A 20,046-nucleotide genomic window follows, 5' to 3' on the forward strand; every position below is an offset into this window, starting at 1 on the left:
CGCTCCCTCCCGTGCAGGCTCTCCACCCGCGCCCCCGACTCAACCCTACCCAGGACTGCACATCCCCGTGTTCGACCATGCCTTGTCATACCATGCTACGGCATGCCGCGCCGTGCTACACCGCGCAGAACTGTGTCTTCGCTGTCTCGTTTGTCCCGATCGCCAAGTCTACCTTGCACCCGCGAGCGCGTATTTTCGTGAATACGAAATTCCGTTCAGGCGCACCCTTTCTTTCCTGCATGGCCCTATTCACGAATCTGCGCCCCGTTTAAACTCTATTTTATTTCACTATTTTTTATTTATTTTATTTTCTTATTTCTTATAGCTTTTAAATTGATATTACATGTCTTTCTTCATTTTCTCGATTATTATTAATTAAAGAATGAGGTACGCGTTATTTAGCATATAACGAGTTGTCGCTACCATGTTAAAATTCCGCAAAACCACATTTTCTTTATAGTAAAACGATTTTTATAATGCATGTAAAGATCTTAAGCATGTTGCATTATTCAGCAGCATATTTACACTAATATATATATATATAATAACGTGCTGTGTTTAAAAATTCTTTTAATAAAATAGACTATATAATTAAATACAAAATTCTTCCGTAAAATAAATAAAATCCAATAAAATCAAAATTAACCAATAAAAAATTAAACAGGCAAATAAATATCAATGTACTTTAATATCTTTAATGTTTAATGAAAGAGATAAATTTTTTTTTTCCGTTCGGTTCTGTAAATTTTCGGTCGATCCGCGTTTTAACTAGTCTAACGATCTGTCTAACAACTTTACTCCCAAAAAGCTCGGGGTTTTAACTATCAAGCTGAGAAGATCAATGGCTGTTGCGTAATCAAACTGGGCAACGAGGTGCACCCCGTCTCGCTCTTCGTAACCACCCTCGGGTTTCCGCTCTTCTCCCCTCTCTGCGGATAAGGCAGACCGCTCGTCGCAGAGGATGAGAGAAGGTTAACACGCTGCGAAAAAAGTGGGCGGCTCGTGCGGGCGACGGAGGCATTAAAAAGAAAAAAAAAAAAAAAGGGAAAAGAAAAAAGGGATAATGATAAATCAAAGACAATCGGGGTCCTCGTACCGGAACGCGATACCGAGTGACGTCCGTTCTCTCGCCATCATCACCGCCGACGACGATTACAACGTAACATAATAATTAAAAGTTTCCCGTACCTACGCAACGAACGACCGTACGTATTAAACGAGTACGCGACTGTAAAACCGAGTATCGCACGTGGGAGCCCTTTCGGCAGAAATGCAAATCGCGGGTAAATCGATTAAAAAATCGGAAACGTGATTATTATTCAAGCGACACGTTTGCTCAATCGGACTGAAAAAAGTTTCGTAGTCGATAAAAATACATAATTACAAAATAATTAATCTTAGCGCAAATATTTTTCGGCGCAGGCTTTCCATCAATTACTCCGTAGGTAATAAAAAGGGAACTGGGGGGATTGTGGAAAATCACCGTTTCCATCGTCGGAGTCGAGAATCTGTTATTTCGCCCCCTCTTCCAGCACAAATTTGATTACTGATCTACTGACGCTCGTCGAGTCGCTCTGTCCAACTCTGCGATCTAGCGCATCTCCTTCCGTGACTCATACCAGCTAGCAAGCAACGAAGCGACCTACATACATCGACTAGCGTACCATTTCGCATAGACGAAAGCGCTTCGTGAAAGTTTCCCTCCGCACACAATTCCCGGAGCGAAAGAAAATAATAGCGGTTGCGGCGTAACAACATTGATCTTCTTCCCTACCCTTTTATTTTCCACTCTCTTTCTCTCTTCCTCGGTCTCTCTTCGTTCTCCACCTTTTTTTTCTTTTCTTTTTAAATTTTTCTCTTTGATTTTCCTATTTTTCCCCGCGCCTTCTATTTCGTGCCGTGCTCTCCCTTTCTATCGTTGCGAAACTTCCCCTTTCTTTCTTTATCGCGTTCGAATTAACTTTCATTTCGATGTTTATCATTACAATCTCGTTCTCGCCATTCGCATTTTATTTATTTTAACTCTTTTTATTCCCCAGCCTGTTAATAACTAACGGTTTGCTATCGATAAATTCTATTTCCTCCATTCACTCGCATGTGCTGCGATATTTCGCTACCGCTTCTTTTTACTTCTTGCGCTATCTGCTTCACAATATCTTCTTCTCTCGATTTCCTCATTTACATCTCATTTCTCGATTTGTCCTGTCTCTGTTTTGCTGGATCTCTTCTCGTTGCACTAACCACACGCAATCAATACGTCCCCTTCCACATCTCGTACCCCTACCTTTCGTACCTCCATCTCGACCACTACCCTTGATTCTGACCTACCAATCTCGCAACGCTGTTACCTTATCGCGTTTCCTACTTCTTCGACTCTGTCCCTTTTTATTCTCACCACGTGCGCGGCTTCGTACCAGTTTGTCATTAATATATGAAAAATCGAGAGGCCGCCAAAATAAATATAAATTAAATCCGTCTCCATTCTCTCTATCTATCTTTTTCCTCTTTATTTCATTTTACTCGCCTGCTGTCTTCTTTCCCATTCATCATTCTCACCCTCTCACCGCCCCAGCGTATCTCTCTTTTCTCGATCGCCCCCTCAACGTGACCGAAGGATCTCGGCGGCCATAAATTCGAGGTCAAGCGAGCGCATGTCCGATCATAGGTACAGTTATATCACTTGCACGGCCGGCGCACCGCGAAACAGTCGTATCTCGGTTACCGCCTGCGCGGGACAAATGCAAATCCATTTATCAAGATAATTAATAATCCATCGCGCACCTCGGCCCCGTAAAATATTCGATCCCGGCGGCGCAATGAAAATCGGGCCCCCCGATGATTATTACACGGGCGGAAATCACATCCCAAGGAAAAAGCGCCGCGTGCAGGCACTTATCGCGAATGAACTTTCCTGAAGAGTTTTCTTGCGTGCGTCGTGGCAATTTGCAGGTTCTATAGTAAGTACGCCGGGACCGTTTCGAACCCGAATGTTTTATGGAAACGTAGTAAAATGAACAAAGCCATGACGTGACGCTAAGTTCTTAAAACTGGCGAGACACCGGTAAGCTCGCTGCGTTCCCAAAATAAAGGGATATACTGCATAAGTCCGAAGTTAATCCCATTTAACAACCAGCTACTAATCCCCGATGTGTTACATATGTTAAAACCGTTAAAATCGAAGCCTAACGTTACGCTGCAAATTGGCATAATTAAGTTATAGTATAACACTGGAATAGTTAATTTAATAAATTCTTAACTGTTTATGCGGTTTTACTCGTCCAAACGACTAATAAAAGTTATAACGCGTCGCAGAATGGCCCATTGGAAGCGAGTGATTCAAACTTCACTCATTGAATCGAACATTGTTAGTTGAAACGTTCAGGGAAAAAGAGAAAAAGGCGGAAGGTTCTTTGTGAGGAAGATCAACGTCAGTACTGAATAAAAAAAAAAAAAAAAAAAAAAAAAGCGCGTCTGTTTAAGAGTAACGAGAGATCATAGAAATTAATTTCCTTTCCCGTTTACGCAAGGGAAAACTAAAAGGGTTGACTAAAGGGAGAGGCTATCCTCTGGCCTGTCTCCTTCACTTTCGCCTTCAGTTCCGTTCGTAATTAACAAAGCGAAACAAAAGTTCTGAATAAAAAAAAAATTTTATTTATTTTTATCATCTATTTAAAAATACTTAAATCTTAATATATTGTAATCGCAATATAACATTTATATTCGCGTCACGGAATTCTTAAAAATATTCGAAAAATATTTATCGAATGTAGCGACAAGTATTATTTTATTTTATTTTATTTTAATTTTTTTTTCCTACTTTGCATAATCGATAAGAAAGAGCCAAAGTAATTTATCGCGTCCAGCGAAGTTCGCGGTCGAAAATTAAGACGCGTCGATAAATATCTGCGTATTTGGGCCACCGGAACACGATCCGCAACGCGACGTGGAGTTGAGCCAACATCGTGTGGGCTGCGGAGCCAGGCCGTCACGTCTCGAAGACGGCTAAACTTTCAGACGTCGAGATACTTCTCACCGTTAAGCCGTAAATAGTTGCGATAAGAAATTAAGCCCGTGGCGAATCCATCGTTCGTTCGCGAAGAATTTTTCTCTTAAAATATTCAATAAGATAAAACGTGAAATCAATTATCTTCAATCCCTGGCTATTTTAAAATTCAATTTCGTTTGAGGCGAAGATGTCACAGACAAATATCCCGGTAAAACACTCCAAGCTCGAGAAACGACGCATTAAACCCACCCCAGGACCGAGATTTCCTATTGAGAACCGCTCGCGTTAAGACAATGGGGAAAGACGTGTATCACTAGGTGCACTCGACGATTGATCTCGGTAAGAGCTCCTCTAACGACGAGAGTGTCGGAGAGAGATCCATCCTATTCTGAGCAACAGGAGGTTACACGAGCCGGGATAACGCGAACACCCATGACTTTGTGTTACGCGATAACACGACGTTACACGGCACCAATAAAACGGAGCTTCGTTATAACAATTTAATCGCGATAAATTAATACCCCTCCCCGCTTGTTCTCGCTGCTGACGACAGTCTTATTACATTCCGCATAAGATTCTGCATTAAGCGGGCTATTACGATTTACGGTCTTCAGGCATGTTTTCGCGTGTTACTTCATAATGCATTACGCCGCTAGAGTCTTAAGCGTACCGGTCGGAATTTCTTTTTTTTTTTTTTCTTCGCGCAGCACGCGGCCGACTGTTAACGACGACCTCGAATCAAGGTAATTCTGGACGTTTCATTGATGCTGCGCGGCGTATTCACATGGTAACCAGAGTTAACCGCTCCCATCGCGACCGTGAGAAGTGGAGAAGCTGACCCAGATAGCTGTGCTTGCGACCTGGTTTGTCCCATCTTTGCCGAAGCTGGTGAATGGATCCGACATGACGCACACACCACCTCATGGTCTCTCTGCCACCCCCCTGGGCCCCCGTTCCTCGGCGTACCCTCCCTCGTTCTCCGACCCTCCGTCCCTCTATCTCCTACCCTCCGCTTCTCCCTCTTTCTCGCCCCCCGCTCTTTCCGTCTCTCACGCACATACACGTGTACCCCCAGTCCTCCTCTCTCAATCCATAACGTTATTTCCTTATGTAACGACAGGGAGATCCACGTAAGAGGCCTTCCTCGACGTAACGTAACTCCCGTCGCTATTTCTCAGTGCCATCATCGATTCACGTTCCCCGGCAATCACGTGTATGCCCGCCACATTATAACGTAGCTCCAATAGTGCGATTGTTAACGTTAAATTTGCGTCGCTCCGCTAATCGATTGCGTATTAACGAAAAAATTAATTCTGGCGAAAAGTCAATCGATAATAAATCAAGGTAAAAAACGTACTTTTGCGAATAATAAAAAAAGGGGTAAGAAAAACAAAATTTTTCGTGAAATTAAATAACAGTCGACGACGAATTTCGCAATTTATCGCCAACGTGGCCGCGTTTCGTATCCGGCGGATGACGTCATTGGCGTGTCGTGCGAACTAGTGTAATGACACGTGTCGAATTACTGACCGTTCTCACAGGGAGAACTGACTGATTCTTTTGACTTTTGCGAGCGGAGGAAGTCAGGTATAAATTTGTGAAATAATACACGCGTGCTTCGCGAGAACGAATTTAAATGTCCCGTAAGTTAAGATAATCGCGCGTGGAAATTTTTTCTTTTTTTCGCAGACGAAATGTAACTTCAACTAATTGTCGAATCCCGGAAATACCTAAAATAACCATAGACAGGTCCTTAAAATACGCGATCTAATTATATAACAGACGGTTCTCCGTCCGCAATGAATAAATCATCATTTTCGCCGCGTTTTCTTTGCGACCAGACGAATCGTTTGTTGATAACGCGCGAACATTTGCAACGCGCATATTAATAATTGTTCTCGCGGGAAAAAGATCTAAAATATAACTTCTCGAGAAATAAAAATTGCCGCAAAACGATTTTTAAAACCCAAATGCGCTATGGAGAATTAAAATAACCTCGTTTAGTGGAAATGAGGTTTTATAAAAAAAATATTTGAGAAGCGTGAGAATAAATAATGTCAACGAGTCAAGTTTAATAAATTCGCGGAATGTGAGACTATTTTTATACATTTTTTTTTTTTTGTAAAATTAGATTAATAATTGCGTTGAACATTATAATTGCTTTAACAATTATTCATGACATTACGCTACGTTGAAAGATTATTTCTGTTAAACGCGTTTCAGAGTTTTGCAAGCGAATTTTGCGAAACAGCATTTTAAAGCTGTCGGTGCTTTTTTAGAATCAAAATAAGGATCGTACGAAGCTTTTTTAACGTTTGCTTCTCGGAATCGGGACTTGAAAAATTTCGCATTAGTCCCGCAATTCGATCGATAGGCTAACGCGAAGGTCTCGATGGCAGTAAATAAGAAGGGATGACAAGAAAGAGGGATGTAAACAAAGAGGCGCAACTCCGCAAACTTTTTCAGATCGCTATTAGGGGTGAGTTGGTCGCTGTTTCACCACGAGATGGCGGCAATTGCCGGCGAATTTTCACTGCTCTCTTATCGACTTCATTGCACCAAGTCACCCTGGTATCGCGCATTACGTGTGCAAACTATAAAATTGTTCAGTGGTAGAGCAAAAAAATTGATCAGCCGTCGGGGGCTCGATTCCGGCATCGATCTGGCGTTTAATGAAAGAAATTATACTGCACGATGCATCAACTTCTAACAAAGCATCTTTCCAGCAAAGCTAGAGCTCGCTGTGGTACACAAGGATTTCATATTTTACGGCGAGCTCAAAAGCAATTTACGAATTTTGATTGCCTCGATTATTCTTTCGGCGCGTGTTTTTATTTCGCTTAATTCCGACGTCGGATAAAGGTAAACGTCGAAATCAGACGAAATCAGACGTTAGCGAAATCGGGCGCTGATGTCCGCGATTTCCGGCGAATTTGCCGAGCAAACTTCAACCGGATATTACCAGGAAGCTGAAGCGTGCTATGTAAATATGAGTCTGACGAGTGTGCAAACAAGCGGACGTTATTTTTCCGTAAACGCATAAGCCTAAAGAGAAAAGCGAGATAAAGTGTGTATCTCGCTTATCCAGTTGTAATCGAAAGCGTAGCAGCGCGGAGTCTAACGTAAATTAATTTGTTTCATTAAACAGTTCGATGTGTCGACAATTTATATTCCACGTGATGGAATTTTTCATCGGAACTGGAACTAGCGAAATTTACTGGAGCGACTGCGGTATCGCCGGTAGTATTTTTGAGATTTTGCCGCATCCTCTATTAATCGAGATAAATAACCATTGAAAGAAATAACAGTATATTCACCTACGGTCTCGCAAAACGTAAAGTAAAAAATTAAAAATAATTTCGGCGCCTTTCGATCTTGAAGAAAAATATCTTTTAAAATTTAATAAAAATTGCAGAAGTAAATTGGTACTGTAATTAATTAAATTATTTTCTACAATTGCGTTAAAGTCAAATAATAAATTGATAAATTGTTAATTCTTTAAAAAGGAGGTACGTTTTTATTTCTGCAACCAATACTCTATGCACAAAGATGCATTCGGGGTTCAACAATATACGCGATCACGTGAAACGCGCGATTGTTATGGGATGGTGAAAGGAGATGGGAGCAGGCAGAGGTGGAAAACGAGGGTTGCACGCGGACATGGAAAATACGTCGCGAATAACTGTGCCTCGACATGGATCGATGAATATTCCAGTCACACGGGAGAAAACTATATGAATTCACGCGTGTTTATTCTGCGAACGATATTCATAAAAAACCGACCGGAAAATATACAACGACTAAATAAACTGTTCCAAAAAAGCGGACAATAAATGTATAACGAATTCAGAGACTAAAAAGCGGAACCCATTCTTTAGAAACCAAGCGAAACACGAAAAATAACGCGTTATACACGTAATTACGAATGCGTCCGAAAGCTGAAGATTTTAAATCTTCACAAAAAAAAAAAAAAAAAAAAAAAAAAGAAAGAAAGAACATACAAGTATTAAGATAATTTAAATACCAAGATTATAATTTTAGAAGCTCAATAATTCGGTATGCTTAAGAGCTCAATACATTATCCTATTTTGCGTAATCGTTACCTAAAAAAAATGTGGTGAATTACCAAAAATATAGAGACGACTCGGTTTAGGTTTTTGGCAAAACTTCTTATTTTCAAATAACTTTTACAGATGTTAAAGCAGTCGGTAAAAACGAGATCACTGCTGTTCTGGCGTTGCTATATCTTGCAAAGATACCGTCCCGTCGATATCGTATATAATACTCTGCCTTTACGTTGCTTTATTATATATTTTACAGAAATAAAAATTGCTTGCGCCAAGCAAGTATCGAACCAAGAAGTAAAAGGTGTCATAAAAGAGACACGTTAAAAAAATGTGGTATCCCTATTAGTAAAGTATCAAACGTGAAACAAAAACTTGAATGCTATGGCAGGACGTAACGATATCTTAAAAATAAAATCTTACCCTTTAAAATAAAATTATTATCTCTCATAATATTTTTCCAGCATCTTTAATATCTTTATTTCTTCTTCGAAAACATTTTTTTTTCTTTTTGAGAACCTTTAAAATTATCTTGCAAGAATATGAACGTCAATACACACTAAAATTATTTTAAAGTAATTTTTTATGAACAATATATTTCGAAAATGCCAATTATTAACACTTTTTCTCTCTCCCTTTCTCTTTTAAATAAACGTTTCTCTTCATTTTCTTTTTTTTTTCCGAAAATAAATAACCTCCACATGTTGAAATATGTAACACCGCTTGGAATATAGCGGCGAAGCAATTTGTATTTTCCATATGACAAATCTCGCCACGGTTGCACGTGCATTTGGCAGCTTAGCCGTCTATTTTTTAATCGACCTCGATCGCTCCTTCATAGTTTTTCCCTACGGCCTTTTTTCTCTCAATGGCACGTGAGAGGCATAATCTTGGGAGATAGAAAGCAAAGGCAATTTTAAAAGTTTCTAGACGGCGTGTCAAGCGCCATTGCTAACTTTACCAATTTTTATTTGTTCACCTCTCTCGGTTATTTCGCAGTATCATTAGCGAGAATAATTAAAGTACAGGAAAGAAAGATAATCGAATTTTTTTCGTTAATATTGATAGAAGTAAAAAATCACCAAATGTACTAGAAAATTATATATTTTTAAGATAAGAGGATTTAAATTTAAAGAGAGAAAGAGAGAGAAAAAAGAGATACAGTATATACATTTATTAATATAAAATATTATATTGGACAAGAAAGAAAAAAAACCTTTTTTTAATTTACGAACACTTTAAATCGTCGTGCACAAGTTTCTTTTAAGGGAAAAATAATGCAAATATCCGTGTTTTAATGTGTAACATCGTATCGATAACTTATACCACCGCATTGAGCCACACGCTTATGCCTCACATCCGAAGGACGCTCAATTTGATATCGGAAATCGATTATCTAACCGGCGGAACAATTGCTGCAATCCCATGTGCGTACAGATATTAATCCATCATTTTCTTCCTTCCTTCTCTCTCTTTCTCTCACTCTTTCTCTCTTTTTATTTTCCGAGACGCGGTTAAAATCTACGAAACTTTTATCGCAGGCGTTATTATTAATAATATATCCTGCCGTAAATAAATCCAAAAATTATTCGCTCCGAATTCCTACGAATTAATTTATTAAGAGATCGCGCATGTCGCGCGATCGAGTTATATCTTCTTCTCACATTATTCACGGTTAAGAATTATCTCGCTTATTCCCGGGGAATAATGTCTACGTAAATAGGACACTTTCTACTTCCGCTACATTTGAGCTCGCCGTTCGCGCTGTGCGTCGATTTAATTATCGCCAAGAGTAATATAGATCTGAGCTTACTGCAGTACAATAAATCCTCGTTCCCTTCTTTTTCAAAAATAAGAAACACGACCTTTACAATTCGGCGCATCTGGCACAGCGCTACGCTAAGAATTCTGTTGCAAGCTACTACTTTTTTTTTTTTCTGCAACATCCCCGATAATTCCGATTCCCTTTATCGCGGAAAATGTAAAACTGGAAATAATATCAATTGCTTACGTTTCTTAATTCCTTCGAATGTTATCACGGCAGGTGCGAGCGATAAAAATTTCCCATATTAAATCCGCGGCTAAAACGTTCGTAATAAATATCCGCATTGACCCCTGTCGGCGATTGTAACTTCTATTACACTGCTTTCCGACTTTTCCTAGTGAAATACGGAGCGAGATATGAGTTTCATATATTTATAACAGCGGCTATATTTGTTGCGGTCTTTAAGGTAAAGCGCGCAAATGACGTCTGCGCGGCGCAACAACGGCAGAAGTTTTCTTCTGCCAGCGCGAGATGAATTCTTAAACGCGATGCCGTTCCACGTTGACGCAGTCGAGGTGAGGGTGCACCAAAGGGGTGCCTATATTTATAGCTCCCCGTTCGGGTACGCCCGTGCAAGTTAACCCTTACGGTGCACCAATAAAAGCCTCTATTTATTGAAAGAAAAAATCTCCCCTTTACACGTTCACATAACCCGAAGTGCGCTGGAATTTTTTAAAAACTTTCAGGGAATTATGACTTCGTCATTAAACTGTGTCCTCTAATTAGTCTCTTAAGCTCGTTATAATAACGTAAAAGTATGTTATTAAAAAAATTAGATAAGACTTTATCGTTTTTTTTTTTTTTTTTTAATTATCAAAGACATGTTTTCGCGTGCGTGTTAATCTTTATAAAATAGCTAATAATCTTGCATCCTCGCAATTTCTTCTCTTAATGAATCCGCTTTCTTTATCGCGGAAAAAACAACCGTCGTGGCCTTTCTGGTAAACTCACATTTGGTCGCGTTGCCGATGATCGGAGTGTCTGACGTGTCGATCCTCCGAAATGCCATAAATACCAGCTACCGCGGCCATATCTCGGTCTCCACGTGCGCTAGCGATCTAGAGAGCCGTATCAGGCTCATAATCTTCCTAGTAGACGCCACTACGAGCGCCGATTATCCATCCAGCATCATTGCGCACTATACGCTTAAATGAATGTCTCTCTTCAGGACGGATATTTAAACGAGCATTTGCTCGCGACGTAACAAACGATGTACGCGATTCCGTAAACCGGTGAACCTCCACTTTCCTCCTAATTTAAATTAAAAACTTGACAGAACTTAAGACCTAGCACAGTTTTAATACGCGAATTTTTTTTTATCGAGCTAAATTGCGACAAAATATTTAATATAAAACAATTCTTTTTATCTTTCCATGAAATCCACCAGCAATTCTTTTTTTTTTTTTTAATATATTTCCCCGATACACAGTTTCGTTTATTTGTCATTTTTCTTTAAAAAATAATTTATTGATGCAATTATGAAATTTTTTTTTTAAACTTCAGTTTGATATAGATTGCTAAATAAGAAATGGTTGAAATTCCAATTTTTTTTATCGCCCGTTATCCCATTTCGTCGAAAGCAATCGCGGACACGCAATATCAATATAAAAGCGACAGGAAACCGAACGCACGTGGATTCGCAATTCGAACGTACTGTTCTCTACGGTTTCACGATGTCACTTCCTTCTCGTCGCGGCAGCAATGTGAATTCCCATCGATCGAGCTCAATCACAAAAGCGCTATTCCCCGTGCGGGATGAACAAAATTTTACCATATCGTCTAAAAGCGTCGTAATTTTTGCATCATCCGGATAAAATGTTTTCCGCCGGGAACGCGACGAAAACGTTTTCCGCGCAATTCATCGCGGCGGCTAAAATATTTTATACAAGTTTTATACGCGCTCTCGTAAGTGAATAAATTATTTTGACGCATTAGAAAAATTAAATGGAGGTAAATAAAAATTTCGCGGCGACACGTGGGAGATTTCCGCGCGAAACGCCGCGGGCGAAAAATCGATCACCGGTGTGTTAATGAGAGTCGGTTGCCGGACACTTACGATTAAATCAACGATTGTAGGTACAACGGCACGTAAGTTATGCCATTGTGCGTCCATAAACGCGGTTCGATCGGCCGTGACACGTTTTCGCCGTCAGTGCGCGCGCCCGTACTCGCGGAAATTGTAGAGCCGCGATGCCGATGTCGCGACTGATTGACGGCGAAATTGCAATCGGCTACCCCGACGATGGCGAGGCGCGGGGAGGGACTTTTCCAGTACTTTTTCCAACTCGAAAAGAAGACGCGCCTCCATTAATAGCGCTTCGCTGCAACGTGTTACGCTCCAACTTTGATTGCCGATACTTCCTTAATAAAAGCATTACGACGCCGGGAAAAATGAAAAGAACGTGCGCCATTGGAGGGAAAGGAGTTCTCTTAAGAAGATTGCGACGCGCAGGCTGCATTAGATATACGTATCGCCATTAAATTAGCCCATAAAGAACCGAGCGCGAGTCGCAATTATGGCTGACTCGCATCACTGAATTGCAAAGTATGCTACGCAAAACGAGTAGAAGCGGCAAGTAGAATGAGTGTCTGCTAATCGGACACGCTCTGATAAATTCGAATGCTCGAAAACAAAGAATTAAATACAGCAAGATGGCCAACAAAGGAAAGATACTCTTTACTTCCAAGAGAAAAAAAAAAAAAATGAAAGCTTACACGTGACGTTGCATTTAAATTAGCACGGAATCGTAAAAAATTGTCAATATTTTAATCGGGGGAAAAAGCAAAGCGATACGCGTATATATGCCGGAGAGACGAATCGTAGAAATTCAATAAAATGGTTTAATTCACGTCTGTTACGCGACGCTGCGCCGATTCACGCGCGACAATGAGTCAAACAATGCGCGCCGCGATCTCTTTACGCACGTTCGAGCTAATTTGCGACGTGAATAACGACCGCCTTCTTTTGTTTTCCGTCCTGGGGAACAGAAACTGCGATTACATTCCCGCTGCAATTTGCGCGTCGGTCAATGATGAGCCACCGCGGATTCCGGTCGCTGAAAGTTAATGAACTAACGGCATAGAAATTTCGCCTTTGTGGCAAATTGTCAATTACAAACGCGAGAGAATCACCCATTGGAGACCACAAAAAATAAAGAAAAATTAAAAAAAAAAAAGGTTTACAAACTTCCAGCTAGAGATTAAACACCGGAGATCGAGCGGGGTATCGACGTCGCGGTCAAAAAAGCCGCGGAGTTCGTTCCCATATCGGGCACGTCCGCTTGCAGAATCACGCCCGATAACGAAAACGTCCAAAGCCGCTCGAATTAAAGAACCACGAAATTGCGTGACCGCGCGCGACGCGATACACCGAGTAATAAATCACGCGTTGGATCTCATTTGTTCCGCGACTCGTATTTCCCAGGCGGTTTTTAATTAGCGCGCAAACAGCCCGTTGATTGATTCGGTCAGCAGCCGTATCGCAGCGAATGCCGAACGATAATGTCGTCGTTATCACGGGCAAACAAGCGTCGCGCGAGACGAAACTAATTCTCAAGCGTGGTATTATGAAAGCGCGTTTTCTCGCCCCGTTGATAATCGGCTTTAGTTTGGAATTCAGATCTTGGATTAAAACTGCTGGCGGATACCATGCTCAGTGCCAATTCGGTTTAAACGGCGATATTCGAGGCGATATCCATGAGATCGTAAGTGCGTGGCCGTCCGTTTTCAATTTTCAAGATTAACTTCGTTTATCGCGAACAAGCGATAAATCAGGGTCCTTAATAGCGATTCACAATCACAACCGGTACGCGCCCCTCAAAACAATCCACTCCGCACGAACGTTTTATTCGATTTGTTCGAATCATGCACCATCGAAGAGCAATTTCACGAGACCTTTCCATTAAACGCACCCCCGATTGCGCCGAGCCAGCCGGGCATTATATACGTCGGCACTCGTACGGACACTTAAAAAGATCTACGCGCGATTGTTTCACATTTCGCACGCGGATTAACCCATTTTCCGTCCGAATTGTTCATCTCCTCGCGTCGCGGATATTGCTACGCTACCGCGCGACTAGCGTCAAATATCCTTCCTCCCCGCCTCGCGTGACATGGTCGCAATCTCGGCTTTATCCCGGATTCAAAGTCGCCCCGACTTGATCCGTGATCTGGCCATCGTGTCGATCCTATTCGAAGCTACTACTCCGCGCGAGACGTGCATGAATGAAAAATCAGAAGAAAACGGGTTAATCGCGGAGACCGAGCGAGTCCACCCCCTGTCTCGCCGACGGGCGGCCGATAACTATCTAGTGGTCAAGAAGATAACCGGCCGACAGCGTGGCTGCCTTAGTTTGCTGAAAGCGCGTGCCATGCTGTCCTTCTAAGTCTACCCCGGTGGCTTCCACTACCGCAACACAATCGCCCCCACTAACGATCACCAGCCCCGCATATCCCGGACGCCACTTCTACCCTTTAGGAGCGACCCGCGAAGCGCCTCTTGCGTCGCCAACTCGATACTCCTTCCGCACTTGTGCACCAAAGGCAATCAAGTACGTTCGCCAGTTTCCCACGTCGGGCCGGGGAGAAGGAAAAAAGGCCGAGAGCAAAGACGGAGTTGCGAGACATTTCACACGGGCGAATCAGCCGGAAGTGCCGGAGCGAGTCGCGAATAAATCGGCAGGTAAATCGCTCATAAGTCGACGGAATTGTTTCGAATTTCTGAGATATAAAATTAAGTAATAATTTTAGTTCTTTTTTTTTTTTTTACTTTTTTTAATTTAATTTAATTTTATTTTATTTTTTTATTATTGAGTTAAATGAGAAATTAGTTAAATTAATATAAAATTGACAGGCGTTTAGCGTTATTGTTAAAGCCAGGCTGTGACGGAGAACCGTGACAAATTGTCGCGACTAAAAAATGAACGGACTTGCGAGCAACGCGTGTCCATAAGTATTCAAGGGTATCAGATTGCCGCGACGTTCGCCGGTCTGAGAAGTTACAAGCTTTCGGTGGATGTTATTGATACAAATAAATTTAGTCCCGAGTGTATTTCCATCGTCTATTAATATCGTCCGATATCGATAGTCCGACTATAACTTCGTCGAGGTCTGGTTCTTACAATCTTAATGCGTGCCGTGCATCAAGCCTGATAAAAACGGAATTTCGCACGCATTTACATGCCGACAACGCCGTTTTCTTTTTTCCCGTGCCCTCTCAGTTGCTCGAAAATATTTTACCAAAAAGCACGTAAGCGAGATTTGCGCCGTCGACAGATACGTCAGAAATTTTACGCGGCGAAAAGGTTTTCTGAATTTTACGATTCAATAAAGTAAATACTGGCAAAGGTCAAAATCGTCTCTCGCAGATCACGGAAAGCCGACGCGCTTTTTATAGACTTTATAATCTCGAAACGCTCGCCGCTCACCCCAATGAACATCCACTGATAACCAATAATAGTTTAATATAAAATCCAAGGGCGAACGAGTGCGCCTATACGTGGGCGAGCCACGGTCAAAGGTTACCCTCCACTTCCGAATATCACGGCGAATCGTGGGGTATTAAATTGATTAATCCTTGGCACTTTTTTCGTTTCGCTCCTCCTTCGGCACGCGTCATCTAGATTAACTCCGAGCACGAAAGAAAAAGTTTTGTACCAAAGATCGCTACGATATCGCCCAGTGTACGTTCAGGTAATTGAAGGATCGTCAAAAAAATTCAAGAATAAATACTGTAACCAGACATTGTCTGTAATTGCATTTAAATTTATAATGCCAAGGCATTCTTGGTACAATTCTTATTTTTTTTTTTCTTTTTTTTTTCTTTCAACATAGCATTTTCTCTGCGAGCCTTCACTCAAAAGCGCGACTGACGTGCCGACGCGGCGTGCACGGCCAATCAACAACCAATTGCCCGAGTTATAATGGGCATAATTGTCCGAATGCGGAATTGGGCCAACGCGAGATGCGACACGCACCCGAGAATGGCGTCCTTATTGATCAACAATATAAGCGGTGACGTAAATTCGGCCACGGAGCCGGGCAAGAGAAGCTTTGTCGCGTGGGTGCGCTGGGTCCCCGTCAGACTCGAGGAGAATAAACGCGGAAATGCGGATGCCGGGCGTGTTTGCCAGTTCGCGCGTGAGACCGTTAGCGGGTAACGTCGACGTTAATTAGACTTCCGGAATAAATTGATGTCGAACAAATTGAAGTCGCTCGGATCGTCGATGTCGCCCGTTCGTCACGCGCGCGTATCTCGCGCTGTGTACAAACTCCCGAAGCGTACTTATAAAATTAAATTAGCGAACTATGACTGGGCGTACTTGCCGGCTCGAACTTTCCGCTAATTAGCAAGCGCGGCACAATAACGACGTATTATCCCGTATTTGAAGAAAGCACGCGCCCACTGAACGCCGCTGTTATCCCAGACGTCGAATGGAGGCTTGCTTTTAAATAAATGCGACGTACAGCGGTGCACGCGAACGTAAATTCGATTTCACGCTTAAATAGTTATATTTGTGCACGGTTGAACGGCGCTCGTCGCGTTTCTCCGCGCGCTCAAAGGATAAACCGGCAAATCTCAAATGCCAAGACGTGGAATAAATGTGCCCTTAAATTTGCTTTCACGGCTAGATAAATGCCGCCGCTTTCGGATTATTACGAATCCGCTCGATCAGCAAGAGCTGCAAAGATATAATCGGTGTATACTTTTCCTCCTCCTCCCTGTGTTTCCCGAATATTTTTTTTTACTTCCAAAGTGAAACAATTAATAAACTTGAAATAACAAATTTAACATGCGCGATAAAAATCTAATCGCAATATACATATATTTTTTTCTTTTCTCTTTTTTCGTTTAAAAAAAATGTACAAAGTTTATCGCTACTATCGTATTTTTTTAAATACATTTTCTTTCCCCGGGAGATACAGAATCTAAATTGACGAGACTTTTAATAACGAACGCCCGCTTACGAATATGTAATATAATAAAGTAATCAAGACAGTAATTTTCTCGTACGAAATCTCGTATCCAACAAGTAGGAACATAAATTCGATTTCACGAATGGTTACCTCGTTGAGTAGATACACCGACGCGGACCGAATACGCTCGTACAGACTGGCCAGTACAGATACCTTCTGCGAGAAGACAAAGTAACCCCATCCGTGGAATAACGGACAACTAGATATATATATACTGTATATATAAACTGGTAGACACACTAGATACTTCCGCACGCGAACAGGTATTAAAAATAGCTTCTTTTACGTGACAAATTGTCCGTTAGCTAATAAGCATGACGTAACGCGAAAGCGCCTTTCGATTTCGAGATAGCTGCGAAGTATTCCGGAAAAATAAATTCCAATGGATCCTCTGTGCTCGGCTGTACCATCAGTATGTTCGTCGTAATTATCGTGAACTTAGAAAAAAAAAAAAGAAGAAAAAAAAGAACTCTCACGTGTTAGCTTTATTTTTAGAAGCTTTAACTTTAGATAATAGCAACTCGCCGCACTCTGAATAAAAGAAAAAATTCAAAAGCACTATAGCGAATGATTACGAGTGATAACTTGCGAAGAATGTACGCGCACGTGCGTTATTACACATGCTGGGCGCGAAACTTCCTCCCCTTTCATCGACGAAATGTAAATTCTCTCCGTACGCGATGTCGGAAAATTACGTTCCGCCCATTAAACTTATTTCGTTAATAACTTTTTAATAAGCAAGGAGCGACGGCTGGGAACTTTTTGAAGTGCATTCAGGATCGTGTCCTTGATTACATGCGTGTATCGATAACGTTGAAGTTTGAGAGCTCGACTTTCTTAGCCATAATTTCTAAAACTTGAGAGTGCATTTTTTTTTTTTTAATATGAATATAATTAATGAGAATTTATTTAATCAAGATTTTAGTTACGTACAACTGCGGCGGAATTATTAACGCGTATTTATTTGTAGTTGTAGGAGTTTGATGTGTTCTTATTCTTTTTCTTCTTCTTTTTTATGATTAGAAATAGAGTGGCTGTTCGTTGAATTTATAAAACCGCGTGACATAAATGTACGTGGCATGTAAATGCGTATGAAGGTTCCTAGGGTGTCGAGCTTGACCCGCGGGGTCACTAATCGCAGATGACCGCCCGGATCAGTCATCCCTGCAAAACAACGTCTGTCTTTTCCGGCCAAAATCTGTCGCACCATCCGTCCGGGCGAAGGTCAGGATTTCCTTCGCAGAATTGTCGATAATGCAGTTATCATGCGGCGTTATACGTCGGATCGCGTATCGATTTCGGCGCCCAGTGACCTATTTTCCAATCGAGCTCGAAGGAAATTTCATAAGGACGCGAAACTAGAGCCGTTTTCGGCATGGATGACCGCTAGAGGTTCCTGCGAGACTCGAGGTAACTTTCACTCGACGTACTCTTTGAGACATTCCCCTTCGACGAATCAACTTTGGAAATTCGAACTCGGTGTTGGAAACTCCGAGTCGAATCAGATAATTAAATCCCTGCCTTCTAAAATTCGAGTAATATATCTTATATGCGACTGTGTTTCAAGACCGACAAATAATCAGCGCAACGATTTGCTGAGTGAAAGAATATTCATAGTAATTCGCACAAAACAATATTATTGAGACGTATAAAAATTCTGTCCGGTCAAATAGGCGTTTTTTTTACTTACTCGCGAAAGGTAATCGCGTAAAAGGAGCATAAATTTATTGTAATCGTAGTACTAAAGCGAACATACACGTGGTCCGTTTAATAATTTTACATTTCTGCCGTTCCCGACGATAACGACTGTTTTTAGAAGTCCTTCGGTTCGCCAAGAACTGCGAATGAGAGACCGAGAAAAGCGCGATACCAAGGGAACATCGGATCGATCGCGCAAATGATCGACCAAACCGTATTGACCGAGGTTGTTGTCCTCATAAATGTATCATGCACGTTTTGCGCGTGGCTCGTACGTGTGTCCGGCGAGTGTTTTATTTTTAATACATCCGTTGTGACTGATTAGTACGTCCCGATAACGATACTTTTCAACATCTCGCCGGCAGTAACTCGATCATCGTCGATCGATTGATTAAAAACAGATAGCCAGTGCCCGGCCGGCGGAATTGTCGGACCCAGCAGCGAATAAAACGTTAAAGTAAACGTCACGTAAAGTCCACAAAACAATGATCAAACGCGCGAGACACATTACAGGGAACAATTAACTAGTCTAATACTCCAAAAGTAATATGTACTTGCGGGTCTTGATTACTCGCGACTCTGATTAACTGATTAGATTGTAAGTTGCTGCCTCAAACTGCGTCAAATTGTTCTCGACGGCGGGAGAAAGAAAAAAAAAAAAAAAAAAGAACACCGGACGAGGAGCTGTAATTTAATTGCGCGCCGCATTTATTTTCGAGAAAGTTTAATTAACACGGTGCGCGCGGACGAAGTTATAATAATCCTTAAAACTTCGGCAGATTCGCCATTACGATAATTAGGATGGCCCACTTCGGAAAACAACACGTGGGTAAATTGAATTTCATTAAGCGTCGCGCCGCAATGACAATTTCCTATGCGATAAAACTGCCATTTTAATCCCGCGTCAGTTTCCCCATCGCGAGAGCTTTGAATCACCGATTAAGTATTGAAAATCCATTTATACATCTTTAACAAATATATTTATTTCGTACATAACGATCAAATATTAAGTAACTTTTAATTACAACGTTTTCAGTTACGGTATTTACAATTGAAAGCAAATTTCAAGTTCTTTAATAATTAAAAGCGCGTCACTGAATAATTTGAGCACTGTGAGTAATTGGTAATAAATTAATTTATCACGGATGATTATACAATTTTACTGCAAGAACTCCTCACGTTAATATGTTGCAAATAAATAGTAAAAAGAAAATCGTAGAAAAAAATTAATGATAGATTTCGAGATCTTTATATGATAATTTTTTCTTTCCTTTTTTTTTTTTTAATTTTTAAGTAAAGTACAATTGTGATTTGCGATAAATGAGACAGCCAAAACAAATGCAACGATTGATGCGCGTACGCACACGTGGCAGACAGCTGGCTGGCAACTCCCAGATAAATATGTCGTATAAACATGTATAAGTGAAGGGAAACATATGAAATCCACATTTGAATGCACCTGGCTGTCATTATCGTCG

The 20,046-nt window shown here is 41.3% G+C and overlaps 1 protein-coding gene across 14 annotated transcripts in view; it reads right to left on the bottom strand.

Annotated features, from left to right (window-relative positions):
- Shaker (potassium voltage-gated channel protein Shaker) overlaps positions 1–20,046 on the bottom strand; it is a 77,314-nt gene that overhangs the window by 16,218 nt on the left and 41,050 nt on the right. The window contains exons 1-2 of one of the 14 annotated variants that reach the window (XM_070672013.1): positions 13,543–19,393; positions 10,847–11,146 (exon numbers count right to left, since the gene is read on the bottom strand). The exons of 12 other annotated variants lie outside the window; for them this stretch is intronic. In XM_070672013.1, the coding sequence (XP_070528114.1) occupies positions 10,847–10,926 (80 nt within the window). In that variant the 5' untranslated portion in view covers positions 10,927–11,146; positions 13,543–19,393. Of the gene's footprint in view, positions 1–10,846; positions 13,111–13,542; positions 19,394–20,046 lie in introns of those variants that run through there. One more of the 14 variants, XM_070672011.1, reaches the window with a different exon arrangement.

The sequence above is a fragment of the Cardiocondyla obscurior genome, linkage group LG24 (genome assembly GCF_019399895.1).
Source record: "Cardiocondyla obscurior isolate alpha-2009 linkage group LG24, Cobs3.1, whole genome shotgun sequence".
NCBI classification, from domain to species: Eukaryota; Metazoa; Arthropoda; class Insecta; order Hymenoptera; family Formicidae; genus Cardiocondyla; species Cardiocondyla obscurior.